Source organism: Dysidea avara, chromosome 2 (genome assembly GCF_963678975.1).
Source record: "Dysidea avara chromosome 2, odDysAvar1.4, whole genome shotgun sequence".
Taxonomy (NCBI): domain Eukaryota; kingdom Metazoa; phylum Porifera; class Demospongiae; order Dictyoceratida; family Dysideidae; genus Dysidea; species Dysidea avara.
This window is the reverse complement of record NC_089273.1, coordinates 7,040,858-7,063,872: the sequence shown is the minus strand read 5'-3', so window position 1 is coordinate 7,063,872 and position 23,015 is coordinate 7,040,858. Positions and strand designations below refer to the sequence as shown.

The following is a 23,015-nucleotide window of genomic DNA, read 5'->3' as shown; positions in this document are numbered from 1 at the left end:
ATTGCAAGTTACTGTAGTTATGTGTACAACAGGATGTTAACTAGAATACCGGAATGTTGCGCCGCGGCCTTGCGCAAATTCATATAAAATCCTGCGCTAAGAGCAGTCTATTCGTACTCGTGTCAAGTTGGTTAGCAGATAGCTTGTATCCCTTAATATTGAAGGAATCATTCACAATGGCAGGTAAATATTTTGTAACTAGGTCTACATGATACATTTTAGGAATAGATAACAGCTGCAGTAACTGCACCCATTACTTAGTGAGGTATATGGTTAAAAATAACCCGGCGCTTTCGTGTGCTGACGAAGTGGATATTACCGCGGGGATATTGTTCCGGTAGCTACCGCGGTTTACAAACTAGGAAGGCGATTTTGACTGGCATTTTACTCGACCATCAAACACACTAGTTTATATATGAAGGTAAGTTTATGGTGAGTTCGAGGCAAGCTAACATTGAAGAACGCGCTGTATTTGTCCCAGACAAAATTATCCTGTATGTAGCTACGGTTTTGCAGGATTTCGCGAAGTCTTGCATAAAGAAAGTGTTTTTTGCAACAATGATCTTGCATTGCAAGATCCTGGAGATCTGTTGCAAGATATAACAGCATTCGTGCAAAATGAATGCTTTGTAATGCGAAATTTCGGAATCTTCGGTATCGCTTTGCCAGGAATCACCTCTGTGCATACCTTCTTGCCGTTACGTACTTCAGTTATCGTTAAAGTTAGGGTCGGTTTCAGCTATGGTTTTCTTCACATTTTCTACTAGCTATATTATGGTGGTTGCTTCAGTCTCAAGTTCATAAGGTAGAAACTAAGGGAGGTGGGTAGCTGGAAACAGCGCGGTACAGAGCATGGACATGCAGTACCGCGGGATCGATAATCTAGCTGACTGCTTTGTTTCGCTTTTATTTCGTACAAGTTTTTTTCTAAATATCACCCAGTACAATAGTATATATTAGGGCTCATAAAGGTTTGGAATTTTCTGGCTAAAAACACCACCCCAAAACCAACCTCAAAATGGTGAGGTTAGGAAAGCCCAAAAGTGTCTACAAAGTGGCCAAAAACGCTTATAGCTTGCTATGGAATCTTAAAAATTTGGCAGAATTTTCTTCTTACCGAATAGCTAACTGCAGTTAGCGCAACTCGACTAGGGGCATGATTTTTCACTGTTAGACGTCGCTTCAGCCCTACTTGGTGCTTTTTGGCATATCATACCGCAGTACGTACAATGCATGCTTCAATATGTGTCCTACTTTGCGTCCCATTGATCTTTGCTAACAGCGCAAGGTGTCGTTTCGCGGTAGAGCCGCGGGATGGCTTCTCAACGTTTGTAACGAGAATCGTCCGAGTTTCCGTTGTGACTGGATTGATTGCGGAGGTCTCTTTGTGTAACGCTGTGTAACGGACTGAACATAGCTGAAAACGAAGCCTAATAGCATTTCCATTTTCTCAGTAATTAATTTTGGGGGGCGCGTTTAAACGATAAATTTTATCTTACAACATGATTTATGCTATTGATGCAGTATGCAGTCATATTATAAAAAGGTAAACAAGTAGAAATAAAAAAAAAGACGAACTTAAGTTGGATTAGAGATGAAAAAGTAGTGAAACAAGGAAATAGCTAAAAGGTAGTGAAGCAAAGAGGTTGGAGATAATGCTAGTGGGCCAGAGGAGGTCGGCAGCGATCAAGCGCCTTTAGAAATTAATTACACAAAAGTTGATATTCTGGGATGAAATACAATGCGTGGAATATGTAGCAAAGTGTGACATCATTGTGTTGCTCACAAAAATATGCATACCCGGTTAGTGCTTGAAGAGACGTGTCAAATAGAGTTGTATAATTTTCACCTCAAAATCTAGGAATAACAAACTACACTGCCTTAGTGCTTATAACAAGTACAATCCATATATCGAACAACCACCTGTCACCCCCACTGCTTGCCAGTTTTTGAATTGCAACTATTAATTTAATGCTCATGTGAAGTTTCAAGCCAAAGTATGCAATTAAGGTAATATTTTAAAGTAGTGCTTATATCGCTGCTGACCTCCTCTGCTAGTGAGCATTTAATCCCTAATTCAGTCATGGGTAGACTGAAGTACAGTTATCAAATGTCCACTATTATATATGTAACCTCTCTTGATTCACTATTTTTTAAGTATTCCCTTGCTTCTCTTTGGCATTTCACTAACTTGATGTCACAGCAATCTAGGGAGTGTCAGTAATGTTTTATAAAAATAAAAAAAATAGATATTTGGGGCTTCGGAAAAGTGTGGGAATAGCAGCAAAAGTGATTAGCAATTGCCAGCATGGCTGTCTAAGTATATACAGAGTGATGTAGCTATATTATGGTGAAGGCCACGACGTGAACTTGTTTCAAGTATTAACTTTCAACTGTTCTGCAGGTTTCTTCATAAATAAAGAGACTTCCACACATTGAGTAAAGTTTGCATCATGTCACTGTCTAACAGATATAACTGCATGTCCTGAGCTATCAGTGCAAGTTACTGGTATGGACGTATCTGTGCACAATCACTAGCTACTTTAAATAATGTTATTGCTGTCACTAAATTATTCCCACATCCCCTCAATAGGTGAGAAGCTTGAATTTGAAAGACAACACATTCAGTTGTATCAAAGAGCCCTTTTATATACTGAAACTTACAAACACAAATAGTATTGAAACCATCAGCAACTTACTTGTTTATCTAGCATCATTGTTATGTTATTTATGAAGTCAAAGTGAAGGATAGAAGTCTTTTGAATGCAAATATTCATCCATAATTTCTTGAAAATATCTCAAATTTGCAGTATTATATAATTACTTTGTGCGTTAACCTCAACACATGCTTAATTAATATACACTAAATTCATGGGAATTGAGTTGCAAATTTGTGTTTTACAATGAAATTTGTAAAGTGTGAAAAAATTAGGTGCCTTCAAAAATAATAGCTTAACTTTTTGGGATTATATTTCACAAATGCATAATGGTGATTTTTCTTAATTTAGTATGTGGGTTGCCAACAGTAGAAGGAAGCTGTACTCCAAAATTCAAGAAGGAACCATAATTGCTATGCAAGCATGAAAAATGTGTTTTAGTATGCCCACAGTGTGGTGCACCAGCTTTCTTGACTGCACAAGTGTCTTGATGTCAGCTAATTTCAATTTTTGACCAGCTGAACAAAAATTGGTCATTTTTTGCACATTCCTTGAATTCTGTTTTGTTGTTTTTCTGTTATCTATAATACTGCCAAACATAATATTGTAAATAGATTACTGGAGCTAATTATCGTGACACATAGACAGGACTTGGTTCAAACTGTTCATCAAAGTATAGTGATTCTCCTGAATTGCAAAGAAGAAGGCCATTTCAGCAAGCAAATAAATGATCATGATAAACATATTTCTACTGTGTTGTGCATAAGCCCCCATAACATTGAATTGCTGTATTATCTGGGTCTTAAATGAAGGCCAGGAGATGTCACCACATTGTAAGAATAGGTATGAGATTAAAATGACTTAATTTGTAGGACAAGGTTTACTACAAATAATTAAGCTCGTGACTTGTCACAAGGATGCCACATGCTACAAGGAGCAACAAGACATTTCAACTGGTTCACAAGTGGATTATTATAAGAAATAAACACCAGGGAATCTATGCGGATAAATATGGCATGGACATATTGCTCAAAAAGATTTTCTTGTGTTCCAAAAATAGGCAAATCTGACAGTGTATAAGTTTTCTTTATTTGAACTTTATTTCACTCTATACCTGCATTAAAATACTGTATGAATGTGACACTTGAATGTATTTATACCCAGTTTATTTCAATGCATTTTTTAAAATTTAAATCCAAACTGTGCAATACGATAGGTTTTTTTGGCTCAGCTGGTCACCTAGTTGTGAACAGGCATAGTCAACAATGTTAAAGTGCAGTGACACATTTGATTACATGCTATCATAAACTAATGTGTTTACTATTCAATAAATTTTGTGTCAGAGGCTGAAATTAAGGAACAGGTTAAGAAGATGTCAGCAGCATTCATTGCACAAGATTTTGATAAAGGTGCTTCATTTTACACAGAAGATTGTAGGATAGTGACACATGGGAATGCAATATTGTCTGGACGAGAAGGTATGATACGATAGTTGAACTGCAGTTGAATTGTAAGATTATAGGTAATACTACGGCTATTTTGCACAAGTATTTGGTTCCACGGTTTTGTACATTATGAAGCATACAGTTATCACAGTAGAACTTTTGAAGTGAACACTTGAAAATACTAATCTGTTCTCTGTTTAATCAAGAAAATTTGCCAGTCCACCAGTTAAACAGTATTACTAGGTGTTCATAAATACATTATTGTCTATGTTATGCAGGTTCCACTGTTCTATACACCACAGCTCATTATTCATATAATTTTTAGGTGCAAAGACAGTGGGACAAGGGTTTGCTAAGGCAGGAGTAAAGGAAGCTGAGGAGACTTTTGACAAAATGGCTCCCATAGGAGGGGACTACTATTATTCTGATGGTAATTCTACTGCTTACTTGGAAGGCAAAAAGGTGTTTGATAAAATCAAGTAAGAACATGATAAAGTCTACTAGCACTCTGCATACATGCATTGAATATTGTAAATAATATGTTGTAGCACTTCAATCAAACAAAATAGGCTACCTTCTTCCAGCTTGACTAATATTTAATTATAGTCTTGATTATGGCCTACATGATTATATTATCTAATCCAAAACAGCCAGCTGTTAAAAAAGTGTGCGGCCCTCAAAAAGGCTATGGTGAAAAAAGATGTGAAATCCAAGGTGGCGGCCAAGAAATGGCTGTTATGGTAGGTTAATGGTAAACATTTTAATAACAACAATTCAGGTGAATTTTTGTGCCACTTGGTCTTGGCAAAAAATTCATCTAAATTGCCGTTATTAAAATTTTTACCATTAACCTACCATCACAGCCATTTCTTGGCCGCCACCTTGGATTTCACATCTTTTTTCACCATAGCCTTTTTGAGGGCCGCACACGTTTTTTACAGCTTGGCTGTTTTGGATTAGATTTCACTTCTTTTTGTATTTGTATACCCCAAAGCCGGCCTATCCAGCCATAGGCCGGAGGTGATTTGTTTGCAGCTGAACTCTCTACATGATGGTTCTTTGTAGCTGAAGTCTCTACAAGGTGACTTCTTCTAGCTGACCTTTCTACAGGGAGATTTGTTTGTAGCTGAACTCTCTACAGGTGATTTGTTTGCAGCTGAACTCTCTACATGATGGTTTCTTTCTAACTGAACTCTCTACAAGATAACTTCTTCTAGCTGATCTCTCTACAGAGAGATTTGTTTGTAACTGAACTCTCTACAGGCGATTTGTTTGCAGCTGAACTCTCTACATGATGGTTTCTTTGTAGCTGAACTCTCCACAAGGTAACTTCTTCTAGCTGATCTTTCTACAGGGTGATTTGTTTGTAGCTGAACTCTCTACAAGGAAACTTCTTCTAGCTGATCTCTCTACAGGGAGATTTGTTTGTAGCTGAACTCTATACAGGTGATTTGTTTGCAGCTGAACTCTCTACATGATGGTTCTTTGTAGCTGAACTCTCTACAAGGTGACTTCTTCTAGCTGACCTTTCTACAGGGAGATTTGTTTGTAGCTGAACTCTCTACAGGTGATTTGTTTGCAGCTGAACTCTCTACATGATGGTTTCTTTGTAGCTGAACTCTCTACAAGGTAACTGATGTCTCTACAAGGTCACTAGTTTCAGCGTTGAAACCGGGTCGGGTCAACCGGGTCACATTTTCTCCGGGTCATCCTGGTCTGACCCGGTTTACAAATTATCCGGGTCAGGGATCACGTGAGAAACGAAATTGATCGTTTGGCGACGTGGAACCTATAAACGCTAGTCGCTTAGCTCTTTCATGAGCCAGGCCCACTTATCGCGTTACAAACATACGCTCAGCCACGCTCATTTATTAGTAAGTGCAGTCTGTAGCATGAAACTGTGTCCGTTTCAGTCTGCAAGCTTACGTGGAGCCACGCCCACTAATCGATTAATGTATGAGTTGTATATAGTCTAGGTCTAGTCTTGCAGCAGGATATTAAGTACTTTTGTGAGCCACACCCATTTTAATATATTGGGAAATTGCAAGACTAAGTATGTATGAAACCACACCCAATTGCTGTCTGTAAACTCACAGTAGCTGCGTGGAACCAAACCCACTGACTGATTTTAAATTATGAACTGACCGGCTTAGTTATCACATAACTACTTGTTTACTCAACGTGAATCGAACGCTCAAAACGTAGTCTCGCTCGCTCGAGAATACCCGAAACATAGCTCTTATCGCGCGCCTCGGCTTAATTTAATCCGGGTCACATCTGGGTCAAATCCGGGTCTGACCCGGATTGCTATCCCGGTCAGTGGGTCATCCGGGACAGCAGTAGTGACCTGGTTTCAACGCTGACTAGTTTGTAGCTAAACTCTCTATATAGTGGTTTCTTTGTAACTGAACTCTCTACAGGGTGACTTCTTTTAGCTGATCTTTCTAGAGGGTGATTTGTTTGTAGCTAAACTCTCTACAGGTGATTTGTTTGCAGCTGAACTCTCTACATGATGGTTTCTTTGTAGCTGAACTCTCTACAAGGTAACTTCTTCTAGCTGATCTCTATACAGGGAGATTTGTTTGTAGCTGACCTCTCTACAGGGTGATTTTTTTGTAGCTGAACTTTCTACATGCAAAGTGACTTGTTCTACCTGGTCTCTCTACAGGATGACTTGTTTCTAGCTGATCTCTCTGCAGGGTGACTTGTTTCTAGCTGAACTCTACCGGGTGATCTGTTCGTAGCTGAACTCTCTACAGGATGATTTGTTTACAGCTGAACTATCTACATGATGGTTTCTTTGCAGCTGAATTCTCTACAAGGTGACTTCTTCTAGCTGAACTCTCTATAGGGTGATCTTCTCGTAGCTGAACTCTCTGCAGGGTGATTCGTTTGCAGCTGAACTTTCTACATACAAAGTGATTGTTCTACCTGGTCTCTCTACAGGATGACTTGTTTCTAGCTGATCTCTGTGCAGGGTGACTTGTTTCTAGCTGAACTCTACCGGGTGATCTGTTCGTAACTGAACTCTCTACAGGATGATTTGTTTACAGCTGAACTATCTACATGGTGGTTTCTTTGCAGCTGAATTCTCTACAAGGTGACTTCTTCTAGCTGAACTCTCTATAGGGTGATCTTCTCGTAGCTGAACTCTCTGCAGGGTGATTCGTTTGCAGCTGAACTTTCTACATACAAAGTGATTGTTCTACCTGGTCTCTCTACAGGATGACTTGTTTCTAGCTGAACTCTACCGGGTGATCTGTTCGTAGCTGAACTCTCTACAGGATGATTTGTTTACAGCTGAACTATCTACATGGTGGTTTCTTTGCAGCTGAATTCTCTACAAGGTGACTTCTTCTAGCTGAACTCTCTATAGGGTGATCTTCTCGTAGCTGAACTCTCTGCAGGGTGATTCGTTTGCAGCTGAACTTTCTACATGATGGTTTGTTCATAACTGAACACTCTACAAGGTAACCTCTTCTAGCTTATCTCTTTACAGGATAACTTGTTTCTAGCTGAACTCTCTACATGGTGATTTGTTGGTAGCTAAACTCTCTACAATTCGATTTGTTTGCAGCTGAACTCTCTACATGGTGGTTTCTTTGTAGCTGAACTCTTTACAAGGTAGCTTCTTCTAGCTGATCTCTCTACAGGATGACTTGTTTCTAGGCAAACTTTCTACAGGGTGATCCTTTCGTAGCTGAACTCTCTACAGGGTGATTTGTTTGCAGCTGAAGTCTCTACATGATGGTTTGTTTGCAGCTTAACTCTCTACAAGGTAACTTCTTCTAGTTGATCTCTCTACAGGATGACTTGTTTCTGGCTGAACTCTCGACAGGATGATCTGTTCATAGCTGAATTCTCTACATGGTAGTTTCTTTGTAGCTAAACTCTTTACAAGGTGACTTCTTCTAGCTGATCTATCTATAGGGTGATTTGTTTGTAGCTGAACTATCTGCAGGGTGATTTGAACTCTCTACAAGGTGATGTTTTCTAGTTGATCTCTCTACTCAGTCTGGATGACTTGTTTCTAGCTGAACTCTCTACAGTGTGATCTGTTAAGTTTCTACCTGATCTCTCTATAGAGTTATATCTTGTTTGTATAGCTGAACTCTTTTACATGGTGGTTTTTTGATTGGTTGCTGAACTCTCTCTCCACGGTGACTTGTTTGTACTACAGAGTGACTTGTGTGTAGCTGAACTCTCTACAGAGTGACTTACTTGTAGCTGAACATTGCATAAAGTAACTTGTTTGTAGCTGATCTAGATGAACTCTCTACTAGGTATCTTTTTTGTAGCTGAACCCTTTATGCAGTGACTTGTTTGTAGCTGAATTCTCTACAGAGTGACTTGTTGTAGCTGAACTCTCTACAAGGTGACTTGTTTATAGTTGAATTCTCTTCAGTGTGACTTATAATGTTCTGAATCTCTACAGCAACATATTTGTAGCTGAACTCTCTACAGGATGACTTGCTTGTAGCTGAATTGTCTATAAGATTAACAGTTTGTAGCTGAACTCCCTACAGAATAACTTGCAATGCCATATAATTCTATAATGGAGTAAGTTATAAACGTAGCTGAATACTTTATTACGGTGACTGTTCTATTAGAGTATCTCGATCTCGCATATGCTACACGTGGTTGGCTTTGGGGTCATAACTCAGTGGTTTGTAATCCGATTCTTCTGTACTACTGCAAGGACTTTCTATGATAAGTATTCCAGCTACACACCGATTTTCAGCTCACTGCTCTAAGCGGTTTGGCTGGTAGGCGTGAAAACTAATAGTTTTTTATTCATAAAAGTCGATCGCGTAATTGTGACATAGGTTGGGTTTTGTGTCATATCTCGATGGCCTTTAACTGGATTCCTTTCAAACCACAAAAAGGCACTCCTACGATAGTTACTCCATCTACATAGCAATTTTCAGCTCATTCCTTCAAGCGGTTTACCCTGTGGGCGTGACAGACCTTCGACCTTATTTTACGCAGATAATCAGTCATAACTCCGTGAATGTTCATCGGATTCCTACCAAACGTGGTACTGAGATTCGCCTTAATGAGCCCTTTAAGTGTGCCAAATTTCAGCCCGATCCAAGCACGCATTCGTGTTTTATTGCGGATTTTGCAAAGTGTGCGAAAAGAAGAAGTAGAAGAAAAAAACGAAGAAAATAAACCCAAACTTTGGCCGCTCGTATCTCGGAAATGGCTGGAGCGAGTTTCTTCAAATTTGGTATGTGGACTCCCCTACCTCGCCGGCATTTGTGTAGCAACTTTGGTTTTAATAGGATAAGGAATCACGGAGCTACAAAGGTGTGAAAATCGCGTTTACTTTCTTCCTGTAAATATACTCACGGTGTGGCGCGCCGGCTACTTGGGCCGCACGACACTACCGTGTGTCTTGATATGATGCAGTATGGTAGTCGTGAATAGGAGAAAGGTTGCTATTTTCTAACCAAGGTATTATGATGAAATGATTCCTGTATTGTCTAGATTTTAGTAAAACGATAATATCACAATACTCATATTACCACGGTATTTCCAAATAATAAGTGTTTATAAAAGCTCTTTTGACACCAAAAGATCATAGTGTATTACAAAGAAACATGTGATGCTATGTGCCTCATACTTGCAGTTCCAAAATTATTATGGAAGATCAAGACTCCTATAATAGAACAGTCAACCAACAGTAATCTATAAATATCACAATAAATAGTAATATCACCATATTTAGTTTGTAATTTTTCTTAATAACTACACTGGACACTAAAAATCCTAAACTTACCTACCCTTCCAAAAAGTTTAAGTCAAAATTTCAGGCACTGTGCAAAGAAAACATTAAAGATACTTCAATAGAGCAGTCAGATGTATTCTAATAGAACAGCCATAACATTGCAGGTAAAAAATATTGTAAAAGCAAGACTAGCTTGAAACGTTAAATTTAGAGCTTTTAACTGTTGGATATAACACTACAATACTCCTGACCAAGCATTATAGCCATAATTGGTAGGACGTAAAGGGAGTTAAGCAACCAAACATGATTTTAATCATATTAAGTTTGCATTATCCGTAGAACATAAACCAGTATATTTTAAGCATTGGATGTTCAAAATCTGTCGGGCTGTCCCTGCATCATTAACTCATTGAAAATCCCCTTGGGGATATCGCCTGAAGTACATGTGGGAATTGGGAACCTACTATAAAGCTCAAAGTAAGAAAATCACATTGAGATATTCTAATACAGCAATCAGAAATTCTAATGGAGCAGTCATTATACTACTCTAATAAAGTATTAACTTATAGAATGAAAATACTCTTAATACAGCAATGAGCTAAGATATTAAATGATATTTGAGGCTGAAACACTGGTGTAAATGGTCTGCTACAATAAAAAAATTACATAATATCGGCCAGAGATTGTAGCATATTGTTGAGAATATTGTACATTTCTCAAAAGTATAATAAATGGAGTACTGCTCAGGGGCGGATCCAGGAGCTGGTAAGGGGAGGGGCACACATAGGCTAAGTTGTAGGTGGTTGGGGAGAGCCAGATTCTCTAGTTCAGTGCTGCATTTTGAAGCAACAAATCATCACCTCTTAGTAGTGTCTCACAGTTGATTTTTGCTAATTTGGCCTTTTCAGATGGCTGTGAAGTCTTAATGCTGTTTAAAAGGCTCTGTATATCTTCAAAACAGCAACACAATAATTAATTTTAGCGGCGCTTAGAACGAACGAAGGTGCTGGGTGGTAATTTCACAGTCAGTTTGACTGGTTTGCTTTGGTTTCAGGTTAATTTGTAATAAATGCTAGTAAAATTCATGAGTTAATAAACTGATCTTGGCCTGACACAAAGTTTAGTAGCTATTTTAATCAGAAGCATGGCTGCATGGCTGCATGGCTCCTCCACAAGGTGGTGGTGGTGGGGGGAATTTGCCCCAAATGCCCCATGCTGGATCCGCCATTGCTGCTTAAAGGTGTAATGATGAATTTTTTATGAATATAATAGCCACAAACCTAATCATGATAGCTTTTGTTAAATTTAAAATTCAATGATTTTGTGACCATCTCAGCTAAATCCCATCTAGTTTGAACAAGCATGATATTGGTGAATTTGTGCTTGCTCCAAAGAAATTACTTATGCTACAAAAATTTCAAGATGGAAATTTTCGTGTTAAATGTTTTCATATGATTTACATGGATGACTATTCTATTAAAGTATCTCAGTCTTTTGCAAAAACTTTTCTGCATACAAGAACTGCATACTATAAAATAAAAGAGCAAATTATGGCACGTTAAACACTCAATCATCTAACCCTTGTTCATCCGAAATTAGAAATCACTGTTCTAATAGAGTGTTTTAAGTACAAGTGTATGTTCTATTAGAATATTTCAACAGAGCTCCGTATAATAAAATTAATGTATGGGCTTCAATTATCCAAATAGTACACTTATCTGACCACTTTTCCATTGCCCGAGGCACATTGCAGTTTGGATACCCAAGGGTCCACTATATGCCATTTTTCTAAATGGCCTGCACTGATCAAGAGCTGTAGGGATTATTGACAGTCATGAGTAGTACGTTGTTGTCATAATTATAGAAGAATATAATAAATGACAAAGTGTATTAAAATCTTAGCTAGCAGGCTACAGCTAAGTGTACCCATGGGATAGTGCTGCAGATGAAGTTTTCATTATCAGCAATAACCATGGAGGATTTCATGTGGTGACAGCATTTGACTGACTGTTCTATTAGAGTATCTCAATCCTATATGGATTTTTATTGTATAGCAATGGTAGCTTCCTACACTGCATCACTGCTATACACGATCTTATTTGCCTGCTCATGAAGAGTTCAAATATCTATAGTTAGTTTTTGTAGAGTCAGTTTGATTATGATGTGGTAGAAGTAAACATTTCTTTATTTAAAACATCTTTGTAACTGCATGTGCAAACATTAGGCCTGAGTCAAATATGCTCAAAATTTTGTCCAAAATGCTTTCAGCAATTTCCACCTATTATGCTGTTTCAGTGTTTCCATTATGCTTGCATTATGCGCCTAAGTTAGCAACATTTGTTACAATTATCTTGGGACATTTTAATCAGTGAATGCTCTGTTAGAGTATTTCACTGTAAAGTGACTGTTCTATTAGAGAGTATTGATTTAAGGACTAATGACTGCTTTATTGGGGAGTCTCAATCTATTTTCTTGGAATTAAGCTCCATAGTTTGAAATGTCCACCTAATATGCTAGAATTATTCTGGCATAGTACTCCAGCCTATTATGCTTTTTTTATTATGCTGGAATATTTGACGTAGGCCTAGCAAACATCAACAGGACCAAAACTATACCTTGAAAATTCACGGTGAGCATTTTGATCCAAATTCAAACTCTGTGGACCAATGCTAAAGGAAGTGCATATGTGACCAGGCCTGTAAAAACAGGGCATGTGGACACAAACTACACCCCATCACACTACAGGTTATATCTCAGTACTAGAACAGGATTAAGAGAATACAAACACACTGAACGCTTGTAGTGAATGGATACAGCATATTATTAAATTTGTGAGGTCTACTCTTGTAAAGTATTTATATTATAATAATGTACTTGCACTGTATTGTTCTGTAGTTTTGTCATGATATGGCGTAAAGTCAACGATCAGTGGTTGATCTACAGTCATGCATTCTGCAGCCAGACTCCACCTAAACCTCCACCTGCTTGAATTCAAGATGGCTGACTTGATGCTGCATTAGATTTTTTGGACTGTTAGGATTTGAACATGCGTAGTGATTAGTTTATTAATGTGTTAGAAACTGTCTAACATAACGATTGCTAGCTTGCAGTATTTTTGCTGTATGTACAAACAAATACAGTCATGGATGAATTAAAGTATATGATCATAGAGAGCTTTATTACTACTGTATGTATACCGTATGTCATGCAATACAGCGTTTTCTGAAGGGAAATCTCTCATGCTAGCTGTGTTGTCTGTAGCTAAATAAGGCCAGATTTTCAGATGGTTAGCTGCTTTTAGAATGTCATTAGTGGTTGCAAACATTAGCAGCTGATACTCTCTTAACAAAATGTGCAGCAAAGCAATTATTGCTGTCTATCACAGCTGCATTCAGCACAGATTGAGCCAAGAAATCTGTATGCAGCTAAATGCTAATAACATAGTTGACTTGATAGTACCCATACAAACAGTACAGTTAAACCAACATTCGTGTAACCCCCAGTTAAAAAACCTTGTCATTTTTTACTTGTTATTGTAACTGTAATGTTTGAATTTTACAGATTGCATGGCTGCATCACTAGTTATAATCAAACAATCATAAAAAATTATCAGTGTTGAACAACCACACACATTTGTACTACATGTAGCTCTATATTGCTGAGGATGTTTACAGCTTACTAAATATGTATATACCACTAATAAGTAACAGTATCATTATACATAGACCTAAGAAAATGGATGTTGGCATTTCATTTTTTATAATGGTATACATCATGTGCAATTGGTAATTAAGTTCGTTCTTAAATGCAATACACTTATGGACACTGAACTGCATCTGTCAAAGTTTAGTCCATTAGTCATTAATAATTATTTATGTCTTAATCCTGTTGAAGATAAACGAGTTGTACAAATCCGTATTATACCTTATAAAAATACATGCAGTCATTAGTCTTATAATTCAAGAACTTTTACTGTTATATAACTGACAAAGAAATTTCTTGTGGTACAAGTTATCAGAACAATAAAGTAAAGCAAAATTGTTTGCTTACTGTAGATATACTAGTGACTAGCTCAGGACTGTGAAAATGCACGTGACACACTCTGGATCTTACAGCTGTCTAAATAGCAGAGCCAGTAGGATAAATAAAATCAGGGGAAATGGAGCAGGTTAAAAAAGTCTGAGCAAATTAATATAGTATTGAAAGTTACTCATGATAGCTACAGCTACAAAAAAGCAGACAATGATGGGTGACATTGGGGACATGATACCTATGCACCCAGCATGATTTTTAAATTTAGTAGTTCTATATACTTTTAGACTATCTATTGCAAATAATTTAACTAGCTACTGGGCCTGGCAGTTAAGAGACATAAAAATGGGACTGCAGGATCTATTAAAGTGGCTGACGTTTCTCTTAGAGTATCTTGATCTTTGTGAAGTACGCATATTATTGCAATTCCCATGCCTGCAGTTTGTATGCAAGTCTACCTCAGGTTTGGGGGAGGGGTACTACTTTATTTATTTATTGTTTTGCTGTGGACACAGTGAACTCTATTTAGCAGTCATGATCTCAAAAGAAATTTAAGTACATACATGTACACACACATGAGAAAAGTTTCAATAAATAAAAGAAAAGGAAAGTCTTCATGCTAAAACTGTGGCCAGAGAGGTGAACTCTGCCCAATCCTGTGTTGATGGGACTACGGCTGTTTACTGATGACTGCTTGTTATATACTGTAGAGTAATTGATTCCCAGAACGATGCTTCCATCCTTCAGCAAGATCGAATATACTATCAGAATGGGTACATATATGGCAACTCAGGTTTAATGTATCCAAATGTGTTATAATAAGATGCACCAGATCTCAGTCACCCATCATTCAAAGTTATTGAGTTGAACAACCATATATACCTTAACAATAACTATTACTGATAGACATTCATATCTCGGAGTACTCTTGGACAAACATTTGTCTTGGTCACCCCATGATCATGTATCCAAAATAACAGGAAAAGCATCCAGAGCATTAAACTTTCTTAAGAGAAACCTAAGCAATTGTTCTACACAAGTGAAAGCAGCAGCATATTTAGCAATGGTAAGACCACAACTGGAGTATGCTTCAGTAGTGTGGGACCCTATGGCAGTGAATCTCTTCTGCATCAATAAACCATCTTTACTGTAAAAAAAAACACTTGCTTGTAGTGTTGTGCAAGTGACCTCCCAGCTCCTGGTCCCCAGTTTTGCCAAGCAATTCCCTCACCCCTCCCGGTTTAGTACAGTTAGTACACTGTACTTTATTTTCTGTCGTTCAAAGCCTCTTTGCTCATGTGATGAACATACACGATTTTGCCAATCCAATTTCAGCAAGCAAGGATGGCGCCCACATGGCCACAGCTGACCGAAAATGTGAGCACACTGTCATTGAATCACTTCAATTACTGTATATATCAGTAAAGGTAATGATTAAATATTTAATTTTATGCGTCTTAGAACTTCAATAAAAACATCATCATTTTGCAATACAGTAGCTAGCATATTCCTGTACAAACTTGTATTTGCATACTCAGCATCATGCATGGGTAGGTATAAATAGGCTCTAGATAGTGTAGCTTTGGTCTGAAACTCTACAGTAGCGGAACTAAGTTTTAACTGAAACTGGACTAACTTTAAATTGTCATCAAATAGATGGATCAAGATAATTTGGATCAGGAGTCTCTGTTATCAGTTCCTATTGAGTTGTTAGTTTATATATATCATCTCATTTTCTTTACTAAGTGACAGAATAAAACTGAGATATGTTTCAAGGTGGTTGAAGTTTGTGATTGAAGGAACACCATCACTGTGGAATGTGTTTGTGTAGCCTTATTATGACAGTTGTGATGAATATGTTGTGAAGGATGTTTTGAAGGTGTGTGGACAACATATCAAAGTGTTATCCTTTCCTAACAGTAGAGTACCATCAACACTGATAGATATGCTGCAGTATTGTATTAATGTACAACATCTTAGTCTACCATCAACCAAGTTAGATCCTGAACAACTAAGGAAGACAATGCATCACATGGGATGTCTACAAACACTAGAACTGAAGATGGATAGTAATGGTGACATTAAACATTTGCTTCTAAACATTGGTCAGTTGAAAGAACTCACAATATTTTCTAATCCTTTATTTAATCACAATGAGCTGTGAAAACACTGGATAGAATTAGGATTGAAGCCATTGAGTTTGAAGGTTATTACTACAGTAACTATTTACTCCAAGATTATGTGTTTTTTTGTTTTTTTCTAAGCCAATGATAATATAAATATTATACCTGAAATTCTTGATTATGCTACCCAACTTAGTACTATTCCTGCTGGTACTACTGGTAACTTCAGAGTATACAGCAGATCTAGTAAATTACCATTAACCTTTTCACCTACACTTCCATATTTTCAACTACAGTTTGAAGCATCTGGGCAAATGACCACTCCAGGTTTCGAACTCAGTGACTTTGGTATGTTGGGATTAAACAATGATGTAGCAGTTATGACTGATTGTCAGTACGGTGGAAGGGCAATGTATATGGTAAGGTATCTGCATAATGATGATGTGAGAAATCTGAACTCCTTACCTATTACCAGATGTGACAACCTTACTTGTGTTACTCATTTTGATCTTACTAACTGTCCCTCACTCCAGTCTTGTCACTTGGAACAACTAGTTATTGTTTGTCCTAATATTCAGGGACTCAACTTGGAGAATTGTTATGATTGTTTGGAAAGTCTACAAGGTCTACGAGCTGTTGCTAGCCACTGTCACAAGTTACAAGGACTAAACTTACTTGGCATACACCTCAGCTGTAGATGGTTATCACCAGTAGAGAACCATATCCTATTGTGGGAAATATTAAGTGATATGAAATTGATCCACTTAGCAGTGGAGTGTTGTGTTTTGAGATCAGAAGTTGCAAATAAAGAAAAGTTGATTTGTTTGTATAAGAAATGTTTAACTATAAGAAGACTACAATGTAGTTTTTTGTGCAGTAAAAATTTTACTAGTGAACAGAGAGTATTTCTATCCTTTTCTCCATAACTAAACTATTGCTACTCAAAAAATTTTTTCGGACTACCCACTATCGTACAGGACGTGGTCAATAACTGTAAGAAATTAAAATGCGCATACTTCCATGATACTTTCCAACCACTGTCACTCAGTTTAACTCACACTCACAATCTACAACAGTTATACATTTATTCACCATACAATGATGTTGCTGATGACTTTATGAGCTCAGTTCAGCTCATGGTGGACTAGTACATGTAGCAAAAACTTTGACAGTTGAAGGTATAACATTTCTTGTGTGGAACTCACCCAAACTGAAAACACTTCATTTGTATTGTGTCAAAGGAGTTAGTTTTATGGATGAGATGAATATTAATGCCGTACAGAGGAAAATTTTTTGTAATGGTAAAAGACTGATTATTAATGATCAGCTCAGAGTCACATCTGCAGTTATTTTTTGGGATGCTATGTCTAGACATACGTTAAGGGATATACAAGGCACAGATATTTTTCAAATTTGGTTCTAAATACATTGTAACAGTAGTAATGATTTTGAATATTGTATGATTAGGATTTTTTAAAAATAAGCTTTCACAATTCAACTAGCTATGATTAAATTGTTATTGACAGCACTGGTTGTAATAGTTAATAAGTCAATTTACTAGTTACATGCAGTAAGGCAAAAGCTAGAAACATTGAACTATACATTATACCAAGAGTTCATAATATTATAGAGGGGAGAGTATCCTACTTCATTATAGCCTGTACAAATGTGAATCATTAAGTTATGATGCAATGGCATGAAGAATTTTAGTAAAACACTGGTTTCTCTAGGATATGACTTTAATATTTTGAGTGTTGATAATACCTCCAATGGTTTACTTATTGAAGCCACCCTACAACAATCTTTGTAGCTATAGGCTGAGCAAAAGCCTGACCAACTAACACATTAAAGGTGACTATAGGTATTGCATCATAACTTTATGATTCACGTTTGTACAGGCTATACTGAAGTAGGATGCTCTCCCCTCTATAATATTATTAACTCTTGATTATACTGTTATAGTTCCTGGTAAACAAATTTTCAGTGCATAGTCTCATTGTTTTCTGACAATAATATTTTATTATAATGTTGGTAAAATTAATATCACAGCAGAAAGTGTAGAAATTTGATACATTCTACAGTAGAATGGCTAAAGTTTGTGTATAGCTTTTTATTTCATGATCACTGGATGGACTATGGAACAACATACTCCTGTTTCTATAATAGAAAGAATTTATGGCCATTTCAATGATGTGAAAAATTATGTAGTGTACCATTAACTTGTTTAGCTACCTGCAATAACAAAATAATAATACATTCAAGTTACTGTATGTTATACAACAAACATGAATGGTACAACACCGCACACAAAATGTAATAATTTTATCTTAATAATATATGTGACTGGCTTTGTAAAAATATGGCAAGTACATTGTATAGCTAATTGCCTTCCTTTTGAACTATTAAGGCTGATACTGTTTTATGTCAATATTCTGTGATGTTGACATTGTCAGCACTCGTTAAACATTTAATAATACATGTTACAGATAAAAGATAATACACGTCACTTGAATATGGTACTACCCTGAAATTTGGTCACCTACTATAGCACTATTGCATGGTGCAATTTGAAAGTGATAGGATAAAACATGTGGAGTTATGATTAGTCAAAGTTTGGAATTTGAAAAAGCTATAAGATCCCTTTTCGTAGATGCGGTCACAGCCTATGTATTAATATTTATATCCCTACTTCAGAGAATTTAGTGGAACTCTATAGTAGTTACTGCCCAGTCAATAGTTTATTATACAGCTGTAACTACAGTACAGTTCAGTAAGGTGTTTATTCATTACCTTTGATAATACGGAAGTATTGATTGTAAACAGCAAAATTCCAAATGCGTAATTAAATGTTGGCAATTGAATTATCCTTTACTAAAGCATGTTTAGTTAGTGACCTGTAGTGTTCCACTATAATGTGTTTTGAATTGAACTATAATGAGCAGTTCATTCTGTTGAATTACATTGACATTGATAATTCTAAAATTAATGATAATGTGCTACAACTGTACTGAAGTACACTACCAGATTACAATGTACGTGATATGACTACAGCACTAATCACATAGTGATTTATTTTGCCATACATTAGTTCCAAATAAGCTTGAGTTGAATATGTTTAAAAAGTTTGCCTAAAATGCTTTTTATAAATTTCCCGAAAATTATGCTCTTCAGTTATGATCTTCAAAATTATACTCCTAAGTTAGCAACACTATTTTGTTACAATTATCTTGGAAAATTTTGATTAGTGAATGCTCTATTACACTATTTCAATACAATGTGACTGTTCTATTAGAGAGTATCAATCTATGGAGCTATATTTGAGTGCTCTATTGCAGTTTCCACTGACTGCTCTATTAGGGAGTGTCAGACTATTTTCATGGAATTAAGCATACATTGAAATATCCACCTAATATGCTAATATTATTCTGACAGTGTTGGGAAAGTTACTTTTTAAAGTAACTTAGTCTAGTTACATATTACCTGCAGCTGAACTATTTAGTTACAGTTACATATTACCCATAAAATGAAGTAATTATAATAATATTACATATTATATTACTTTGTGTCCATAGCCTTAAGCTGTCACGTGTGAAACTACACCTTATCACATGACATGATTGCGTTGTTGGACAATGTGCAAATCTTGGTTATAAGTAAGAAGCTGGTAAATAAGTTTCATTCAGTAGGCTTCGTTACTTCATTGTGGCTAGGCGTTACTCAGAGGATAACTAACAAGATTAGTAACTTCATTACTTGTAGTAATAATATTATGTAATATTAGACTCGTTACAGTAACTATATTACTTAGGTAACACATTGCATTTGTAAGTAAAGTATGTTTTTAAGCGTATTTAGTTACCACAAAAGTAGTAATTATTATGTAATGCGTCACCCCCAACACTGTATGCTGACATAGCACTCTAGCCTATTATGTTGGCATATTTGATGCAGGCCTAGTTCCAACAGTAGGTAGTGCAATTTTAATCCCAAGCCACATGGTTTGTTTTTGTATTGCACTGTCAATCCAACAGTATGGGGAGTAATTCTATTGACAACTGATGTTACCATTGTAGTGATACATGCCCTATTGCATAGCAACAATATGGTTGCTTTGCAACAGTTGCTAGATAATGGCTGCTAAGTGAGATTAACCTTTTGCAATGGCTATTGTTTTGAATTTTTGTTGCTTAGTAACAGTTGCCATGATTTTTAGTTTAATCATAGTCTCTATGTGATTACTACTGTAGGACACATTTTCATGCAATTAAAGAATTATTGTACTTGTAAACATAAACAGCTGAAATTGCAGTCCACTAAACTTTATGCAATTTTGACTGTTACTCATACAATTATTCTGTAATTGCACTCAAATTTGTGTAATTATTTATACTAATAACTACATGATATTCACACTATAATTAGGAATCCTAACTACAGGCACAACCTCTTCTAGACCCAACATACTATTCTATAAAACAATCCATGAATATAGTATATCATTATAGTTACATTATTATTGATAACTTTTCAGAGCAACTATCATATACACCTGTTTATGCTGTAGCCAAAAATGTTACAGTAGCTTGTATGTGTCAAACAAGAGATGTACGTAAACTATGCAATCCTCAAAGCTGGTAAAACTTAGAACTGCAAACACTTGTATAAAAAGAAGTGATATCTATGCCAATCTATGAAAAGTAGGGAACATCACTGCTATCGCAACAAAAGTATGAGATGATAACTGCATTGAGTTAATTTATACACATCGTGATATATCAAGGTTATGATAATGTTATATTGTGATATGTTGCTTACAAAATAAAAATTTCACCAATGTATATAACAGCTGCCTCACAAATGCAAGTTATGCAGTGCTCATAACTTAGGAATTGTTTGTGAGTATTATTTTCAAAGTACCTACTTTGATTACTTTTCTTATGAAGAGAATATTACATAGGTTTTCTAATGAACACATGTATATGTAATATAATAACACTGATTATTGTGATGAATGCTTCCTTGATATATCGTGGTGCACTTTTTTCAGTATCGCTCAACCCTGGTGAAAAGAGGTGCAGCCTCTAAAAAAGCAAAAAGTTGTGAAAGCCAAGGAATGGCTTAATGTCAATGAGGGGTGTCATCATTATAATTGATCATTAGCAACATTGAAGACATTTCTTGTCTGCTAAATTTGATTTCACAACGTTATACTGCATACGTAAAATTTTTCAAGGTGGAAAATTTTCCTAGATTTTGTAGATTGTCTTTCACCTATGAAAAATTTCCTTCAGATTCAGCAATTATGCAAATAATTAGCTATAGTTTGGCACCAGCCTATTATGCTGGCATACTTTTCAGCATGATAGGTGCTTTGAAACATCAAGCACAATTCTAGCATAATTGGCAGAATAAAGATGTTAAACTATAAAAAACCTTGTCAGTGAAATGCATCAGCTCACTGTAAAATATTAAACTATTCTAATACAGAAGTCAGTATTACCTCTAGAGTCGGCAGGTAGCCATTCAATGCAACTATATTTTTATATGTATAAAGCAGCCAAATATAAAAAAGATTTATTCATATTTTTTTATTTTTAAACAGTCCCATTCTAGCCAAAAGTATTGCTGTCCTTTCAGAAAGGGCAAGACATCAGAAATAAAGGATATAAGGCATAAATTTTGAGCATAATTATGAGCATAGTGGGTAAAAATATTGAGCATTGCAGCATAGCATACTAGGTAAAATTAAAAGCATAATAGGCTGGTGCTTAGCTATAGTAACTGCCTAGATATGAAAATTTTCTTCCAAATCTCGCCATAGTTGTACATCTGTGAAAGTTTTGTATCTCGAAACTTTTTACATTTATGGTAACTTTGGATTTTTAAAGGCTGCATCTGTTTTCACAGCTGCTGCAATTTGTAAATTGAAGTACAGTACTGCTTACTTGCACAGTGCATATGTGTTGTGTATACTGTATTTCCACACAAGTGAACTGAACACGTCCACATGGCCTGGTCTCAGGTACACATGACTACACACTTGAAGGAAGCACAGCCATGAGTATTAAGGCAGCACTGGCACATGCATGACATGTGTACAGTAGCTCATGTACTAGCATGACTCTGAAAAAAGCTACAGTACAACATACAGTGTAGCTGAGGAACACGTGAATAGCTTCCACTTCTAAGCAAAAAATTAATTTATGACTTCATTAATACGTAAGGCCACCTCGTTATTGAGGCCAAATTTTTTGAGCCCTGTTAATGAGGTTGCACTGCATCATATTGATTAATACTACCAGTAGGTTTTTGCCACAAAGTCTCACTTTTGCAATATTACAAATCGTGATATTATTTACTAGGCTTTCATTATCTGTAAAACTTGTGTTGGAACTGACAACAAACTGGCTGCTGGTTAATGTACATAACAGCTTGCTGGTTACCATGGCTTGATCAGTTGCTCATTCCTGTGGTGATCAGTCGCTGATATAAAGGTTGATGCTTTATCACAGACTGTAATAATGGTGATGAGCTGGGTTTTCCTACTTGAGAACCATTAAAGGCTTGTAGGAAAAATTCCACTAATAGGTATGGCACTAATTATAAACTTCATGCGTAACTTGTCAGCATGCGGCCAGGGGAACATAAATTAATTTTTCTAGCTTGCGTGACTCATAACTTTTAATGACATTCTAGTATACATGGCCATGCAATTTTTAACTCTTATTATTAAAAATATACGTAAGTAATTGCCTTTATAATACAAGTAACAGAATGTAGATATTCCATCATATAACAATTTGTTACACATATATATTATTATGATGAGGTGTCGGTCGTAACCACATGCAGGTCTGGTTAACAAAAGGCACATGCGAATAAGCATATTATTGCATAGACTTTATTCTCTCCTTCTGCTGTTAATGCTCCAATGAAGTCTAGTCATAATTCGACAACCACTAACGCTATGGACTTGAACTTTTCACTGTTTAATGTTACTTGAGCCCAACCGGTGCCTTTTGGCATG

At 36.4% G+C, this 23,015-nt stretch overlaps 1 protein-coding gene across 1 annotated transcript; it reads left to right on the top strand.

Moving 5' to 3' along the window:
* Positions 1–21: 21 nt before the first annotated feature.
* LOC136246511 (uncharacterized) lies at positions 22–13,002 on the top strand. Its single transcript, XM_066037989.1, has 4 exons — positions 22–183; positions 4,001–4,135; positions 4,428–4,581; positions 12,729–13,002. Exons 1-4 carry the CDS (start codon positions 54–56, stop codon positions 12,820–12,822), a joined length of 513 nt encoding a protein of 170 aa, XP_065894061.1. The 5' UTR covers positions 22–53; the 3' UTR covers positions 12,823–13,002.
* The last annotated feature ends 10,013 nt before the right edge of the window (positions 13,003–23,015 follow it).